The sequence below is a fragment of the Hippopotamus amphibius genome, chromosome 8, assembly GCF_030028045.1.
Source record: "Hippopotamus amphibius kiboko isolate mHipAmp2 chromosome 8, mHipAmp2.hap2, whole genome shotgun sequence".
NCBI classification, from domain to species: Eukaryota; Metazoa; Chordata; class Mammalia; order Artiodactyla; family Hippopotamidae; genus Hippopotamus; species Hippopotamus amphibius.
This window is the reverse complement of record NC_080193.1, coordinates 43,131,934-43,147,953: the sequence shown is the minus strand read 5'-3', so window position 1 is coordinate 43,147,953 and position 16,020 is coordinate 43,131,934. Positions and strand designations below refer to the sequence as shown.

Genomic DNA, 16,020 nt, shown 5'->3' with positions numbered 1-16,020 from the left:
CTTTTATTTCTTTATTTGGTTGGTGGTTATACAAGTGTGTTCACTTTGAAAATCTATCAAGGTGTATATTTGTGCTATACATCAATAGCAATCTCTTTTACAAGAAAAAAGTGATTTCAGCTCAGATCCCCTCTATAGCATCTCTCTCCTGGCCATGATTCCGGCCACAGAGGTTCACTTGCAACTCCCTAAATGAGATACACCAGCTCTCACTCCTCCCTGTATCCCCACCTCCCTCATTCTACATGGATAACACCTACTGATTCTTCAAGCTTCGGTTTAAGCATCATCTCCTCCTACCGGCTTTTCCTGACCACCAAATCCCTCCTTCCCTCCTCCACCACAGATGCCCTGTCATGCTCTCACAGTCACAAGGTCCCCCTGCCCAACCTCCACCTCTGCAAGAGCTCTCATTACACCAGTGTGCAGTGTCCAGTGAGTCCCTGAATGGCAGGAACCACATGTTCAACCTCAAATCCAACCCCGGCGTAGGAGCTCAGAGAACTTGCAAAATGAACAAAGACCATGCCATCCTTCCTGTTACAGTTAGTGCTTCTGGGGCAGCTTGCCTGCCAGACCCTGCCTGGGGCAGTTCCCCGAAGTTGGGGACCTAGAAGAGGCCTGGGCGCTCTCCTGAGAATCTACCGGATGAACATTGGTAGATTCTTCTGTCAGATGAAGGAGTGGAACTTCAAGCTCTAACAATCTACCCTTCCTAAACAGAAAAGCTGAATGACGGACCAGACAGTTTTAAAGAAGAGAAGGAAAAGTTTATTGTGTTGAGCAGACCTTATTTTCATTACAGTACCAGGAAATTCATTCTCAGTTCATTTCAGGTGCAGAGGGCTCTGCAGACATTCAGCGCCCCAGTGCTGGTTTCCAAGCAAGGGGCACCTGGACTGATGTTGTATTTCATGGAACAGGATTACAGTAAAATAGAAGAGTTATAAAGGGTTTTTGTTTTTTAGTATACAGTTTCTTTAAAAATTATAACATTTTTCTTTGTTTTTCCATGTTTACCTTATTATTACCAAAAAACAACTGACTGGAAAACGTGGTACTTGATAGTCTTTCCTCAAATTGCTGACCTTAGATTAATGTATTTTGCTATTTTTATTCTGAAGAGGAATTATACCCATTTCTGTGGAAATCTAGAAGTTGACAAGTAAGGCAATGCATAAATTACAGGTGGGATGAAGGTCCTGGCTCAGACCCTAACTTGTGTCCTACTTAAATCTGCCATGTTTGGCCTCTTGTGTGGCTAGGTAATTGGAAAAGGCTCAGGAGATGGCCTCTCTTCTGGACTACTTCTGGGGGGCATGCCGCTGCCTGAAGCTGATTTCCTGGTTTGTTTTTATAAATTGTCAGCACTCAACGACACCCTGAGGGGGAGAGACCCTCTACTCAGTGCACTGACTCACTGCCACCCAGCAGAGTCATTTCTGTGTTAGATCAAGAGACCAAAGACCAAATAATGAAAGAGAAATTGGTACCCTCCAGATACTCTGAAGTATCAACAACAACCTGAGTTAATGACGTCTCATTTGTTGAATTCAGTCAGGTTATTACCAAAGTCCTGATAAAGATCTTTCCTCACTATAGCAAGACTGGGAAAATAAGAATTTAAATAAAAAAGGTTTATCCCACCAGACTAGACACATAACAGCTATATTCAAGTTGATTAACCATAATCATCCCACAAAAAAGTCCCCATAAAATCAAATACTTAAAAAACTAATTATTAAAATTATACAATGGAATATATATTTAAATAGCTTTGCACACAACGCACCCTCCATTTGTTGTTACCTAGAGAAAGCTTCCATTACGTAGCTTTACCAAAACATTTCCATGATATTTGATACCATAGTGCTAACATGTTATTCAGAAAAATGCACGAGATGTTCTCTTGAAATTCTTGAGTTGAATTATTTCTTTTAATCATTCATGGCAATTTCAGGAAAAAAAAAGCTGCTTTCAAGTACTCATATTTACCCCCAAGGGGGATGTGGGGGAAGAGGAATCATGCTCGTTGCTGTGAGGGTGGGGTTTGACCTGTTTCAAGTTATGATGTCAGTCAAGTGGAATTCCCAGCCAAAGAAAACTGGGATTTTCCTTCCTCCCAGTCTCTTCTGGAAAGTGCACTGCTGTCAGCCCTTCATTCAGGGACTCTGCAACCAGATAAACGCTGTTCATTCCGTCAGAACCTTAACAAGGTTCAAGATATGAGGAAATGAAGACAGCAGAGTAAATTAAGCTCCATTCTGGGAAACTACCTCTTAATTTTTATAAAACCTTCACTCTCCCTGGAGCTGAGTTTACACAAGGCATGGGCCTACCATAGGTGGGGGAACAGCTTTATGTTTCAATTTGAAATGCCATTCTGATAGATTCAACACTTCATCAATTGTATGGAAAACGGACACACTAGCATTCTCAAGGTGGTTAAGTATTGAGCACAATTTTAAAACAAAACATAGGCATGTTCCCACAGCCCCAAGAGCAGGCTGTGTACACCCATTTTGACCTCAAATACCACTGTTCACAGAACATAAAAACTCACACTGTTGCGTGTCACTCTGACATGCCACATTATTTCATATCACTCTAGCACTGATTCAGAAAGAACAATTTTCCACTATGGCATGATGAAAGAACAAATCCATTACGTATAAATGGTTAAAAACAACATACTGTGAATAGTTTCCAGAAGCTTGAACTTTTCAGTGAAATCAATTCATGTTTCTTGGAAAAAAAATCTCTCCTCCCTATCTTTTCAGTCACAATTTGCTTTCATATAGTAGAGACAACAGACAAAGCTGACCAAGACCACATTTTAGTGGTAGCATCGTTTCCCAGGGCATTAGAGGTTCGTTTTGGAAGTTGCTTATGTCACATGAACCAAGAATTCGTGGCATGAGGAGAGCCCTAGGCCATTTCGGAAGCAAGCTGGGTCTTGCATATTTACATTCAACTATTAATGAGATTTAAGTTTAGGGTGGTAACAGCTAAGGGGCAATGAGGACAGATTTCACACTGCACCTTTCTCACGTAGAATATGCAAAAGAGACCGGGCAGAAAGACACAGAAAGGTGGCCTCTTCCACGTCCCAAGGGAATCAGCATTTAGAAAGCATATCCCAGTGACTTCAGTATTTCCTGCTCAATCTCCCAGAAAATGGGAAAACGTACAACTGCGCCCATGGTTGTAGACAGCAGTGGCAGCAGCAGCCTCTCTGAAGGCTTAATTAAACCTCAGATGAAGCTGAGCAAATGTTTTTCACTCTTACAGATTCTATGCCTTTAGCCACTCTGACCAGGTGAGGAGCAGCGCAGCGGGGAACTCATGCTACAGCCTTTGTCAACAGCAAGCATCATCTCTGAGGGACCTTTTTAATCTCGGATCAATTTATCTAAAAATCTTTCGGGCTCCCTCCACCCCAACTGTTAATGGAATTACAAAAGCAAACTCAAAAGTTCTTTAGGACTAAGAGACTCCTGAGCTAACTTCTCCATGTGACTATGGAAAAAATTAATTACTTGATATTTGTCCTAAGACTCTGGAAGGAGGCACAGTCTACAGAGTGCTCTGCTGCTGTACCCTGAAGCCTGGGCAGACGGAGAGCAGGACCTGCAGCCTTAGACCCACGCAGGCCAACAGCAGCCAGAAGACTCCTCACAGGCACCTCCGGCACGGCCCAGCCTGCAGGAAAGGCTGCTGCAGAAGGGCCACTCTGGGCGGCTGAAGTGAAGACACGAAAAGCATGACTAAAGGGCCAAACTCACTTCAAGATGCAACTCTGTGGAGTCAGAACGGGAGGAACACTGGCAATTTCTGCAAGTCAAAGGCAGCCCACCACACTAAACCAAAAGGAATATAGAACAGTGTATAGAAAAACATGAATTACACAAAATCTCTCCTGGTCTCAGATCTGGGAGTCTTGTAGAGAAAAGTCAAAGCCAACGTCCCCTGGGTCTGAGAGAAAAATCCTGCGGGGGAGAAGAGGGTAAATGATGCGGTGACCTTCCTGAGGGACACTGAGCCCTTCAGGATGGCTCACTAGAGGGGCTTACTATGGCTGTATCCAGTAAGGAAATAACAGACTTTTTTTTTTTTTTTTTTAAGAAAGTGGGAAGAGAAAGCAATGAATTTCACAAATACAAAAACTGCTTACAAAATAATTACTTAAAAAGTTCATTGGGGCTGGGTGGAGAATAAAAATAACGTCTTCATTTCAAATTAGTCACGATGGTACTGACGGTTTATAAAAGAGAATAGCCAATTTCTTGTCCTTCCCACCCCACCCCCTGACATTCCAGAGCCCTCCTACTCCTGACAGTCTCCCTACCCTCACCCCAACCCACCCCCATCCTATCCCCAAATTAATCTGCCCCCAGCCGAGCCTGAAGACACATGATTGTTGGTTGAGATTCAATTTGACAGTGAACTGATCTGGGGAGGGGCACAGGGGCACACTGGCACAAACCCCGAGGTGTGTGGACCTTAGGCAAAGCTTCTGATGGCCGATGCGGGCGGCACCTGACCCGCGGCCCAGCCTGCAGACTGAGCTCCGCTGCCCGTAAACTGAGGTAAGGAAGGACATGGTGGCTCTGGCCGGTGGCTTCCCGCGACACTGCGGCACGTGTGGGCTCGTGGGTGTGGGCACCACAGGGCTCGTCTTCTTTCAGTTGCCTGTGTCATTTTCCCTTCTGGTTAGAAGCCTGCTTTTTATAGAGTGCCCCAAAGATCAGCCCCTTGTCTTCCTTCCTCTGAGGTATGAATCCAGCAGAGCCGTAACTCCAGAGACCCAGAGCCGCCAGAGTGCAGGAGTCAGAATGAGCGGTGCGGCACACCTGCCCCACCGGTTCATCAGCAGTTGTATAGACAGATTGGAAAAAACTAGCATTTAATATAAAAAGTTTTTCAAATGGTGTAATTTTCCTATCCTCCTCTGGAGATCATAATTCTTCACGTTTCTGAGGTCCTACAGAAAAGGAGAACAATTGAAAAGAAAACGAATTATTGTCAAGTTATAAAAGTACAGACGAGGCATTTTCTGGTACGAAACCTATTATTTGCGCCTCCCCACCTCCACTGTATCTCTCTTTTTAAATTTTTAGGGGCTTTGGTTTAGTGTGTTTGTGTTGTATTCTGAAAGCAAAAACAAAATAAAAAAGACTTTTTTATTTTTAACAATATTGAAACTACCTGCATACCCCACTCCATCTAAACTGGTTTCACAAGCACAATATTTACTTCTGGTAAAAATGCACATATTTTTAGTCAGGATTCTTCTTTTTTCACTTAATAACAGGTATACATTTTTCTGTGCAGCAGTGTAGCTCATTTATCATTTTCTGTCCTTGGACATTTAATCTGTTCTTAAATGCCTTATTTTTAAAATAAATAATACTAAAACAAATTTCTCCATGTATATAACTCCTTTCTTGTATTGAATTATTTCTTTCAAGGTAAATGCTCAAGAGAGAAATCACTGAGGATATACACATTTTAATGGCTCCTGACGCCTGACTGTCTGCCTTTACCAAGGACTGCTCTGCAGCACAGGCTTCAGCAAGGTTCTCCCAACATGCACATTTTCTATGTGGTATATGGTAATGACAGATGCCTTTAATTTGATTTCTGCTTCCTCCAATTCATTTATTATTTGTGTTTTCCTCTTATTTAAATAGTATGTCTACATTCTTTGCCCATTTATCTATGAAAATCCTTGAGGTTTTACTCATGAATTTAATTATTTTTAGGTGAATGTCCAACCTTTTAGCTGTGATTTTAATATCATGCCATGGTCTTCAGGATGAATCACTCAAGATTCATGTTCTATAACTGATTTTTTAGAATTAGTTTTAAGCTGAATAAATTAAAATCCAGAGCCCAGCTTATTAATGGTTTACAAAAGGTCACTTCTGTATTCTAATGATTTTTTTAGACTGGTTACCATTCAAGATGTACATATAGTAGAGAAAACATTATACGAAGATTTAGTCCTTTCTATTCTTAGCATAAATTAAACATTCCATCCACCCTCCCCCCCAATATACTTATTTGAAAGAATACTTTTTCCAAATAAATATGTCCTCTGTCTTGATCTTAAATGTGTTCATTCACTAGTGCCCAGAAAGATTTAATTAAAAACCAAGGAATAATCAGATAAGAGATCCCCCAAATAGTGTCAGGTTTGGCTTTTGTATCACAAAACATCATGAACCTAAGTAATAATAATGATAATTAAAGCACTCTTTCTTCAAAAAAAGAGAGAAAAGAAAGAAAGAAAAAAGGCTAGCAATTGCATTAATATTGTTCAGAAGCCCAACTGAATACGGAAAGTGAAAAATATACACTAGCAGATGTCAGGATGGAAGGATTAAATAACAGATTCTTCTAGTCCTTTTATTCATTATTCTGCTTTTGCAACAAACAGAAACCAGACAGGCCAAGAAGTACCTGCCTGAAGCCAAAAGCCTGTACGTACCTTCCTGGCTTGGCTCTTGTGCCGACTTGTCTTTATACAGTGTTCCCATTTCCTTCTCCTCCTGAAAGCGGGTCTGTAGCTGTTTGATCTCCTGATCATAGTCCTGCCACTCCGGGACAATTCGAACAGCTGCCTCCAGCTTGGGCTCTTTGGTCATTGGATTATTACACTGTGAAAACCAAAATAACATACTTCAACTGAGTTGAAAGAAGGGTATGTTATACAGAATTCAAAAGTTTTTCTGTTCTTGGGTTACAGGTCCTAACTAGACAAAAAGAACAATACTGAGGAACCAAATGACATTAGCAGAAGCAATGTGGTAGTGGGTTGTACAAAGCTTCTGCAAGAAAGTTGTGGAGAGCTACTGGAAGGCAGCAAAAGAAAGTCCATTTGGAAAAATTACAAGGCAGAGCGATCTGGAAGACCAGTGGTAACTTCACTGATTCTAAGTAGTGAAAACAGCGCCATCCAGACGCTAGAGGATTTGGCTTCCCGCTGAGATTACTGTAAGAAGTTCTGTAGTCCCTGAACTACACAATTACAGAGAAAGACTAAATTATCTAGTCATACATCAGACTGGACTAAGATGCAGAAAAGAGCCACAGACAACTTACCAAATCAATTGTTTTTGCCCTTTTCTTAGAGGCATCATCACACCATGTTTCACACCAAAGCCATTCTTGAGGGAGCGATTTAATTGGCACCTGATGGATCATGTTATTGGGCAAATCCTGTTCAGTAGAGAAGAAAAAACACAACAATCTAAAGTTCTAGGGGAATAAACAAGGTCCTATTGTAGAGCACAGGGGACTATATTCAATACCCTGTGATAAACCATAATGGAAAAGAATATGAAAGAGAATATATACATACATATATATATATAAAACTGAATGTTTGCTGCACAGCAGAAATTAACACAACATTGTAAATCAACTATACTTCAACAATAAAGTATAAAAGAAAATGTTTAGAAATAAAGTGCTAGAGGAAATTTAAATAAATGCACAGCAAATCAGCTGCTCATTACATATCACATGCCAGTCACAAATTTTTAAAACAGAAAGGGTCCTTAGCAAAAACCATAGAGAAACTAAAATATTTATTTATGGTGTTTTTAAAAACCACAAAGTTTAGAGAATCCATAAAACATCTACCCATAATAAGTACCTGAAAAACTTTGGCTCAAAACATACAAATAGCCTGCACCTAGACTTCCCTCCATGAGGGCAATTCTAAGGAATACAGCACTGCCTTCCGAGCACAGAACTTCAAAGTTTTGCTTAAAGGAAGCTCTGAATCTACCTTGTCTACTGAGGCTTGATCCCAAGTAGATGAAGCCCATGTGTTTTCCAGCCAACTGTATTCTATGCTTTGAAGCCTTTCTATGAGGAAAACTTTTGAGTTTGACACAATAAAACGTTCTGTTGTTCAAAGATACAAACAACCAATACGAGCCAATAATTCCACTTCTGGGCATGTACACAAACGAATTGAAAGTCAGGGACTCAGATACTTCTACACCAGTTTTCATAGTGGCATTACTCACAACAGTCAAAAGGTGGAAATAAGCCAAATGTCCATCAACAGATGAATATCCAAACAAAATGTATGTACATACAATGATGTAGTATTTGATCTTAATAGGGAGAAAATTCTTTTATATGCTACAGCATGGACGAATCTTAAAAATGTTATGCTAAGCAAAATAAACCAAACACAAAAGGAAAAATATTGAACGATTCCAAAAGTACCTGGAATAAGCAAATTCATACGGACAGAAAAAAGAACAGAGGTTACCACGGGCTGGGGCAGGAGAAAAGAGGAGCTACTGTTTAAAGAGGCATTTGTTTGGGATGATGCAAAAGTTCTGGAGATGGACAGCTGCACACTGTGAATGCACTTGATGCTGAACATTTAAAAATAGTTGAAATGGTAAATTTTATGTATATTTTACCACAATAAAAAATAATCAAGATATAATACAGATACTTTCAGACAACAAAAACTGAAAAAATTTGTTACTAGTGAACACTAAAGTAAAGGACATTCTTCAGGCAGAAGGAAATGATCCAATATGGAAGCTCAGAAATGCAGGGAAGAATGCAGAGTAACCAAAAGGTTAACTGTGTGAATAAATCTAAATCTAAACAGATACCGACTGTATCTAACAAGAATAACTTCTCTTGGGGTTTAAAATATAGAGAGATCTGAAATACATGACAAGACATTTAGGCTGAGATAAGGATATATGGAGTTTATGAGTTCTAAGACAATGCTACTCAAAATGTAGTCTGTGAAAAAAAAAAAAATGTAGTCTGTGGACTTGCAGCACAGAATTTGCTAGGAACGCAGACTCTCAGGCCCAACCATATACCTACTGAATCAGCCTGTGGGGGATGGGACCCAGGGATTAATGCTTTAATAAGTTCCTCAGGTGATTTTTTTATATATGCTAGAATTTGAGAAGAACTGTTCTGATGTTTTTGCACTGTCTGGTAGATGGATAAAATACACTAATATTAACCTTTCCAAAGTCAGAAATGCATACTATTATTTCTCGGCTAATCATTTAAAAATTATTTTGAAGTGTATAGTTTAATAGAGGGAAAATGGTATTATAAAAAATTCTCAATCAATCTGAAAGAAAATGACTAGGGAGAAAAAAGAAACATAGGAATAAGTATGAGGACTATGGAAAAGCCAAACTTGTTGGTGATTACATTAACTATAAATGGACTAATGTTCAAATTAAATGACTGTCACACCAAATGGAAAAACAAACTAATATAAGCTATTTATAAGAAACAGAACTAAAACATAAGGATAAAGAATGATTGAAAACAGAAGGATAAAAAAATATACCATGTAACACTAACCAAAAGGAAAGCCAGTGTAGGTGCACTAATATTAGATGAAGCACACTTTAAGCCCTCACCCAAAAAGCATTAATGGAGATAATGGAAGGTTAATTTGTCAGAAATATATATGACTGCTAAGTTTTTAGGCACTGAATGATATAGTCTCTAAGTACATCAAGCAAAATTTGACAAAACCAAAGACAAGAAAGATTTCACAATATGGAAAGAGATTTTAACACAATTCTCTCAGTAACTAACAGAAAAACAGACAGACAAGACACACATAATGACATATCACTAAACTTCACCTAATGGACATACATAGAAAAACATTACCCCTAACATCTGCAGAATATAAAACCAGATGAACTGTTTACCAAAACTGATCATATCTGGGTCAAAAAGCAAAGCTCACAAATTTTAAATGCCCCAAGTCATACAGAATACTTTCTCAGACTAGAGCAACCAGGCTAGGACAAAAAAAACCCTGGAAAATTTCCACGTATACAGTGAAAGAAACAAGACGGGAATTAAAACATCTATTAATGAAGGCAGTAATATAGGAATTGAGAAACACAAAAAAGATATAGAAAACAAGTAGGAAATTGGCAGATGTAAATCCTACCTCAGTAATAATTACACTAAACCAAAGACATTAAACTCTCCAACTGAAAGCCACATGGGATGCCAGCTCACATCTATCAACTTAACAGATTAACAATAAGTATTACTCGAAACACAGAGTGTCAGGAATTCTTACACTGCTGATGGGAGTATAAATCAGAACTACTTTGGAAAACTGTTTGGAATTATCTAGTAAAGATGAAGATGTACCGATCTGATGACCCAGCAATTCAACTTTAGTTGCACACACAACTGAAATACGTATACATGAGCACCAACCAAGACATGTGCATGAATGATCACAGCAGCATTATCCGTGGAAGACAAAAATGGAAAACAACCCAAATGTACAATAAACACAGTACCACTTCACACGATGTCATGGCTGACTCTCACTAACATAATGTTAAGCAAAGTTAGACTCAAAAGAGTACACCTTTTATAGTCCCACTGACATAGGCAGAGAAAAAAAAAAAAGGCAAAACTGTAGTGTTTAAGGATATGCATGTAAGTAGTAATTCAATACAGAAAAGCAATGGAGTGATTACCACAAAAGTCAGGATACTGGATACTTTTGTTAGAGAAGAGGGTGGCTTCTGGGACGCTAGTAATGTATTTCTTGAACTGGGCCTGGGGAGTACACAGGCATGTGCTTTGTGTAATTCATTGATGCATATGAATATGTATATATTTATATATTTTTGTTTTGTACACTCACTTTTCTTTATGGGTGCTATATATCAAAATAAAGGCTTAAAAATGTTTAAGGCAGACTTAAGCAAAATAAAATATGTGAACTATGTATCTAAAACACAAACTATAACCTCACCTCTAAAAAATGTTTAACATTAATAAACAGTTATTCAGCTAAACTTCTTTAAAAACACACTGGTTTCTGATACAGAAAAAAGGGAAATTATGACACTATATTCTATGCTGCAAATCCTGAGCTAGTTAGTTTCTAGAGGAGAGAACTAAACTAACCCTAGTAGGCAAAGAAGCAAATTTATCAGATTAGCTGGGTACAAAATGAAAAGATATGGTAATGGTTCTGAGTGACAGCGTCCTCCTTCCATCTCCCTCCCCAACCTCAGGCCTATGACATTTTTCACCACTATGTCCTCTCTGGAGGACAGATAAAAATGTCATACACACACACACACACACACACACACACACACACACATACACTCTCTCCCTCTCTTTTCCAAGAAGACACAAAACACTGTCCCAACAGAGGAGAGAACTGAGAAACAAATACTACTTCATTTTCTGACAACACTGTATACCCATCACCGAAACTGTTAACCAAAAATATGACCACTTACTTGATCAAGATTTGAAAGACTGTTAGGATCCTGACTCAGACCTTGGTACTGTCCCCTGAGTCTGTCACCAGCAGCTATTTTCCTAAACTTCTTCAGATCCACGACATACAATGCACTGGATAGAGAAAATCCACTTGTTATAACCAAGTATTATGGCAGAAAAAGTAACCCCACTGATTAATGGAACATATCACTAGGCTAACATTCTGGCTTCTCTGTGAAAAGGTAAGCTGAGATCTACAGCGGAGCTCAGAGTCAGTATGTGCTACTTCAAAGATGGCTAAGGAAGTTATTACGAAACCCATATTCTGGTACCACAAGTTCACTTCTTCACTCTTCTTTAAGTAACTGCCTTCCAAAGGAAATCATCTCTGACGAAAGAGGATTTCTAGCACATGTCAGCAGATTTGGTAATTCTTAGAAGCTAAAATAACCATCAGTCAAGGATACTCTGATGATGTTTTAAATGTTATAGAGGGAAAAAAAAAAAAAAAACTGAGTGTTACAGTTCTTTTGGACCAAGAACATAAAGTACAATACTGAAATCACATTCCCCAACATTGATCCCTATACATGCTGCTTCCTACAGGTCCCCTTACCCTCCAAATCACACTTTGCCCAGAGAAGATAATGTTAGAAGAGGAACAAATGCACAGCAAATGCACTCACTGTTTAACCTAGGAGTTCAAGGAATTTGTCCTACAGATATACTTGAAATATACACACGTATGTATTTAATTATTCACTATAACATTGTATGTCATAGCAAGACCAAAAATAATACATATACTGGAATAATATGTTGATGTAAAAAGGAAAAAGGTCTCTCTCCACATGCTGATATAAGGTCTACTAGAGAAATCACGTTAAAAAAAGCAAGGCACAAAACTGTAAATAGGATAGTATATATTTTGTGTAAAAAAGAAGTTACAGTTGTCTACCTAAGAATTAAGAAACTCTGGAAGGACACACAGTAAGTTAACAGAGGATTTTATCTGTTGTGGGAGTGGGAAACAGGAAGAAGAGAGACAAAATGGGGCAGATTTTTTTTTCACTGTATATGGTTTGTAATTTTTATTTTTGAACCACATTAATGTATCACCTATTCACAATTTTAAACATGCAAAATTAATTTTAAAGAAAAACAATAGCGTCAGAAGTACTCCTTTTTCAATACCTGATATGATACTTTCGCCCAGCTAAGTGACTGGCCCAGTACCCTGACTTCCAGAACCTGTAGCCATCCATTTCTCTGCGGCTATCACAGAAAGGGGTATAACCGTAAGGAGCACCATCCAAATTGAAATCTCTTAACTCTTTCAAATCTGTTCGTACAATCTGAAGAAGAGAGGATCACAGTCATTTGTTAAACCACCATGCAGACAGCAGTTTCCTGAAAGCACTGAGGGCAGCTCAGGGTCAGCAGCTCGGGCAGGGGACCCAGCTCGAGCCTGGCTTCCTCCACTGAGGATGCCGACGGCCCTCACTAGCATGTGAGACGCGTAGCCTAATGCTGGGCGCACAGTATTCTAAGTACTCCCAAAAAAGCAGAAATAAATCACATTTACTGACACATTGCGTAGCCTCTCTGTGACTTGGTTTCCTCATCTAAAATGGAGCTCTCACAGGGTTGTTGGGAGGATTACATGAACTAATGCGGAATGATGAGGAATGAGGCCTGGCACAGTAAGTGCTCAGCAAGGATTAGGTGTGATTATATTAGAACCAGGAAAGATGCTTCTGGTGGAGCCAGAGTGGGGCAGAATCCCCAAGAGCTGGATGAAGCTTTGTCCAAATGACTCGCACACATTACATCACTTCCAGTCAGATGAGGAACTCAGGTTTCAGCCAGCCCAGGTTAAGGGGAAAGGCTGTAGGATAGAAGTATATTTACACTTTTTGAGTTTGTATGCTCTAAAACGTCTAAAATTTCAGTGTGTTCCTTTTCATTAAGTCAAATCTTGATAGCAGGAACACCATCTGAAGAGTTCCACATGATCAAGGCCCTCTACTTGAGTTTCCTCTCCCTTACCCTTGTCAATACCTTCCAGCTTTTGGGCAAATAATTGGAGATGACGGCAAGCCCTGTGTTAAACAACTCCCATTGTTAGTTTGTATGTTAAATGAATTAAATTTAAGATACAAAACTGCATATATGATGCAATCACAACTACGTAAAAGAGGCACAGGAAAAAGGATGAAAAGGAGATATATCGAATGCAAATTTTATAAGTGATCACATCTGGGTGATACCCTTCCATATATTCTAAATAATGTAAAATAAGCATGTATTTTTCCATAACCAGAAAGATAAAATCATTTTAAAAAGAAGAGGACATGTAATGCCTTCAATACAAACTGCTGAAACCCAGCCTTTAAGAGCCTACCTGGTCAGCATCCACAAACAGGAACTTGTCAACAACCAGCGGGAAGAGCACATCCAGGAAGAGGATCTTGTAACCCCAGATGATGCGCTGTTTCTCAGTCTGCTGATGAAGCCACCGGGGCCATTTGTACTGAACAAGCTCATACTGAAAACTGTACTTGTTTGCCATATAAGGTATGAACTCCTATTTTTAGACACAGGGAACAACAATCATTTACTCTGATTGAGAAAAACAAGTAAGTCAACCAACCACGATTATGGCACAAGTAAAACGCATTTCCCATATCAGTGGTCTAACGAAGAATTGTGACCCTGACTCACTTGTGACTAAATAAAAGAATACATGTAAACTTCTGTCAAATTCCAATGTTCTTATGGCTTCTAATCACCACATGAGATGACAGAAATCTTTAAGAGAAGGCTTTTAGGTAATTAATTTATGTGTGTGTGTGTGTGTGTGTGTGTGTGTGTTTAAGGGAGATGGACTTTAACTTGATTTCAGTAAAACATTTTTTGAGCTTGGTCTGAAGCCTTTCTCACCACTAGGTCTAACCCAGGGAATGACATGGAAACCCAAGTACTCTGAACAAGTCTGTTGCCATTAAGTCTTTCAGATTCTAAATATAAGTACTTTCAGGGGTCCAGAAGTGGATTACTTATCTTAGAGAGATATTACTGAATACATTAAAAGTTGTTTATAGAACAACAACAAAGAAAAAGATGCAAATAAATCAATTTAGATGACAAATACTAACATATAAATAAAACAGAAAACTTTCTAAGTGTGTTTTTGTTTTGCACAGATGATACATTACTTCCACAGATCACTGGGTAGCTGTTCATGATAGAACTATCCACCCTTCTCAGTGGAAACCAGCACTGTGCTCACTGGAAACCAACACTGTGCTTTCTAATTAAACAAGGACATACACGCTCAGAGGAGGAATGTTTCTCCATCAAAACAAAAGATACAGACTCTCCCCCTATGTTATCCAAGCTTCAAACAAGTCATAGTTGTGTGTTCAGTTTTATAACAACTATTCCCCCCAAACAGACCAGTCTGGAAGAATAACCAACACAGAATTACACAGGTGAATCAGGGTAACCTAATGAAAGGAAAATTTTTAAATTATATAGATAATGTACAAGTAGTAAAAAGTATACTACACTGTATGTATCTCCTTAATAAGAATGTTTTCCTTTGTGAATCCTCAGGAACAAACCTTAAATGTGGGGGACAAATAATTCTTCAAGAACCAGAATTTCACAGGAGTCTTGGTATTCTTCAGTACTGATAGCATCATTATGCTGTCAAACAAAAGCAAATAATAATGACAATCGTCCAAATCTTTTTAATCTCAACAAAATCAAGCAGAGTCCATCACGAGACCACTCATGCTCTTTACAGCAGAGCTAACCAATGGCGCAGTTCACCAAAGAGAGACCCTGAGCAGGAGAAAACGCAAAACTCCACTTACTCATTTTTATAGTTATCACTGGGTGGGAAAGAAGGACTACTTATTACCTATAAAAATACACCAAACTGATAAAGGCACATGTTTTAATTACCTTACACCTTTAAGTAAACTGCTCCGTGAACTGACACATTAATTATCGTACAGATGAATAATGGAGGCTGTGCTTAACTGACTACATCACTCTGAAAAGAAAGCTGGGAAAGCCACAGCAGCTCTGTGTAACAGCACTGCCTCCCACAGCCTGTACCGGGAGCCCTGCCAGGCAGGAGAGCGGGGAGAGGTGAAGGGACGACAGATGGTTACAGCTTCAGGACTCCCTACTTTGAAAACAAACCAAAACAAATTCTGAGTCAAGGAATTTAATTAAATTTAGTTGTTATTAACATCTGACATTACTATTCTATGTCAGATGTTATTTCTTGGGAATATGAGGGCTAAACATGAGGAAAATGACATTTTGATCTGTTGCTATACTAGATTTGTAGTGGAAAATTACAAGGAAAAAGAACCTTGGCATTAGGAAAGTTACTCTCAAGCAAAGGCTTTCCTGACCACTGACCACAAGGCGCCCCTGAGGGCCTCCCCCTGGTGACCACTGCGTCAACCAGCCCAAGCCTGTGCTTCTCCTGGGCTCTGCCTGTGTGACTTCAAGCAAGTCCCTCCACCCTCTGAGCCTCAGCCTGTCTATAAAACGGAACTAAGATCCCTCCTGGCTCTAAAATCCTATGAATCTTCAAAAGGCAGGTCCATGGCCCTATTCCACCTCTATTCTCTATGTTAACCTCTTAATTTTGGGTTTAAGCAATGCTTGGTGGACAACTAAACACTATTCTTTATGATGTGTGCACAG

At 39.2% G+C, this 16,020-nt stretch overlaps 1 protein-coding gene across 4 annotated transcripts in view; it reads right to left on the bottom strand.

The window, feature by feature from the left end:
- Positions 1–757: 757 nt before the first annotated feature.
- The window catches only part of UGGT1 (UDP-glucose glycoprotein glucosyltransferase 1), a 105,643-nt gene continuing 90,380 nt past the window's right edge, over positions 758–16,020 (bottom strand). For all 4 annotated transcript variants that reach the window (XM_057744759.1, XM_057744757.1, XM_057744758.1 and 1 more), the window contains 7 exons: positions 14,916–15,000; positions 13,694–13,876; positions 12,484–12,644; positions 11,307–11,421; positions 7,108–7,224; positions 6,494–6,662; positions 758–4,984 (listed from right to left, as the gene is read on the bottom strand). In XM_057744759.1, coding sequence (XP_057600742.1) covers positions 4,959–4,984; positions 6,494–6,662; positions 7,108–7,224; positions 11,307–11,421; positions 12,484–12,644; positions 13,694–13,876; positions 14,916–15,000 — 856 coding nt within the window. In that variant the 3' untranslated portion in view covers positions 758–4,958. The remainder of the gene's footprint in view (positions 4,985–6,493; positions 6,663–7,107; positions 7,225–11,306; positions 11,422–12,483; positions 12,645–13,693; positions 13,877–14,915; positions 15,001–16,020) is intronic.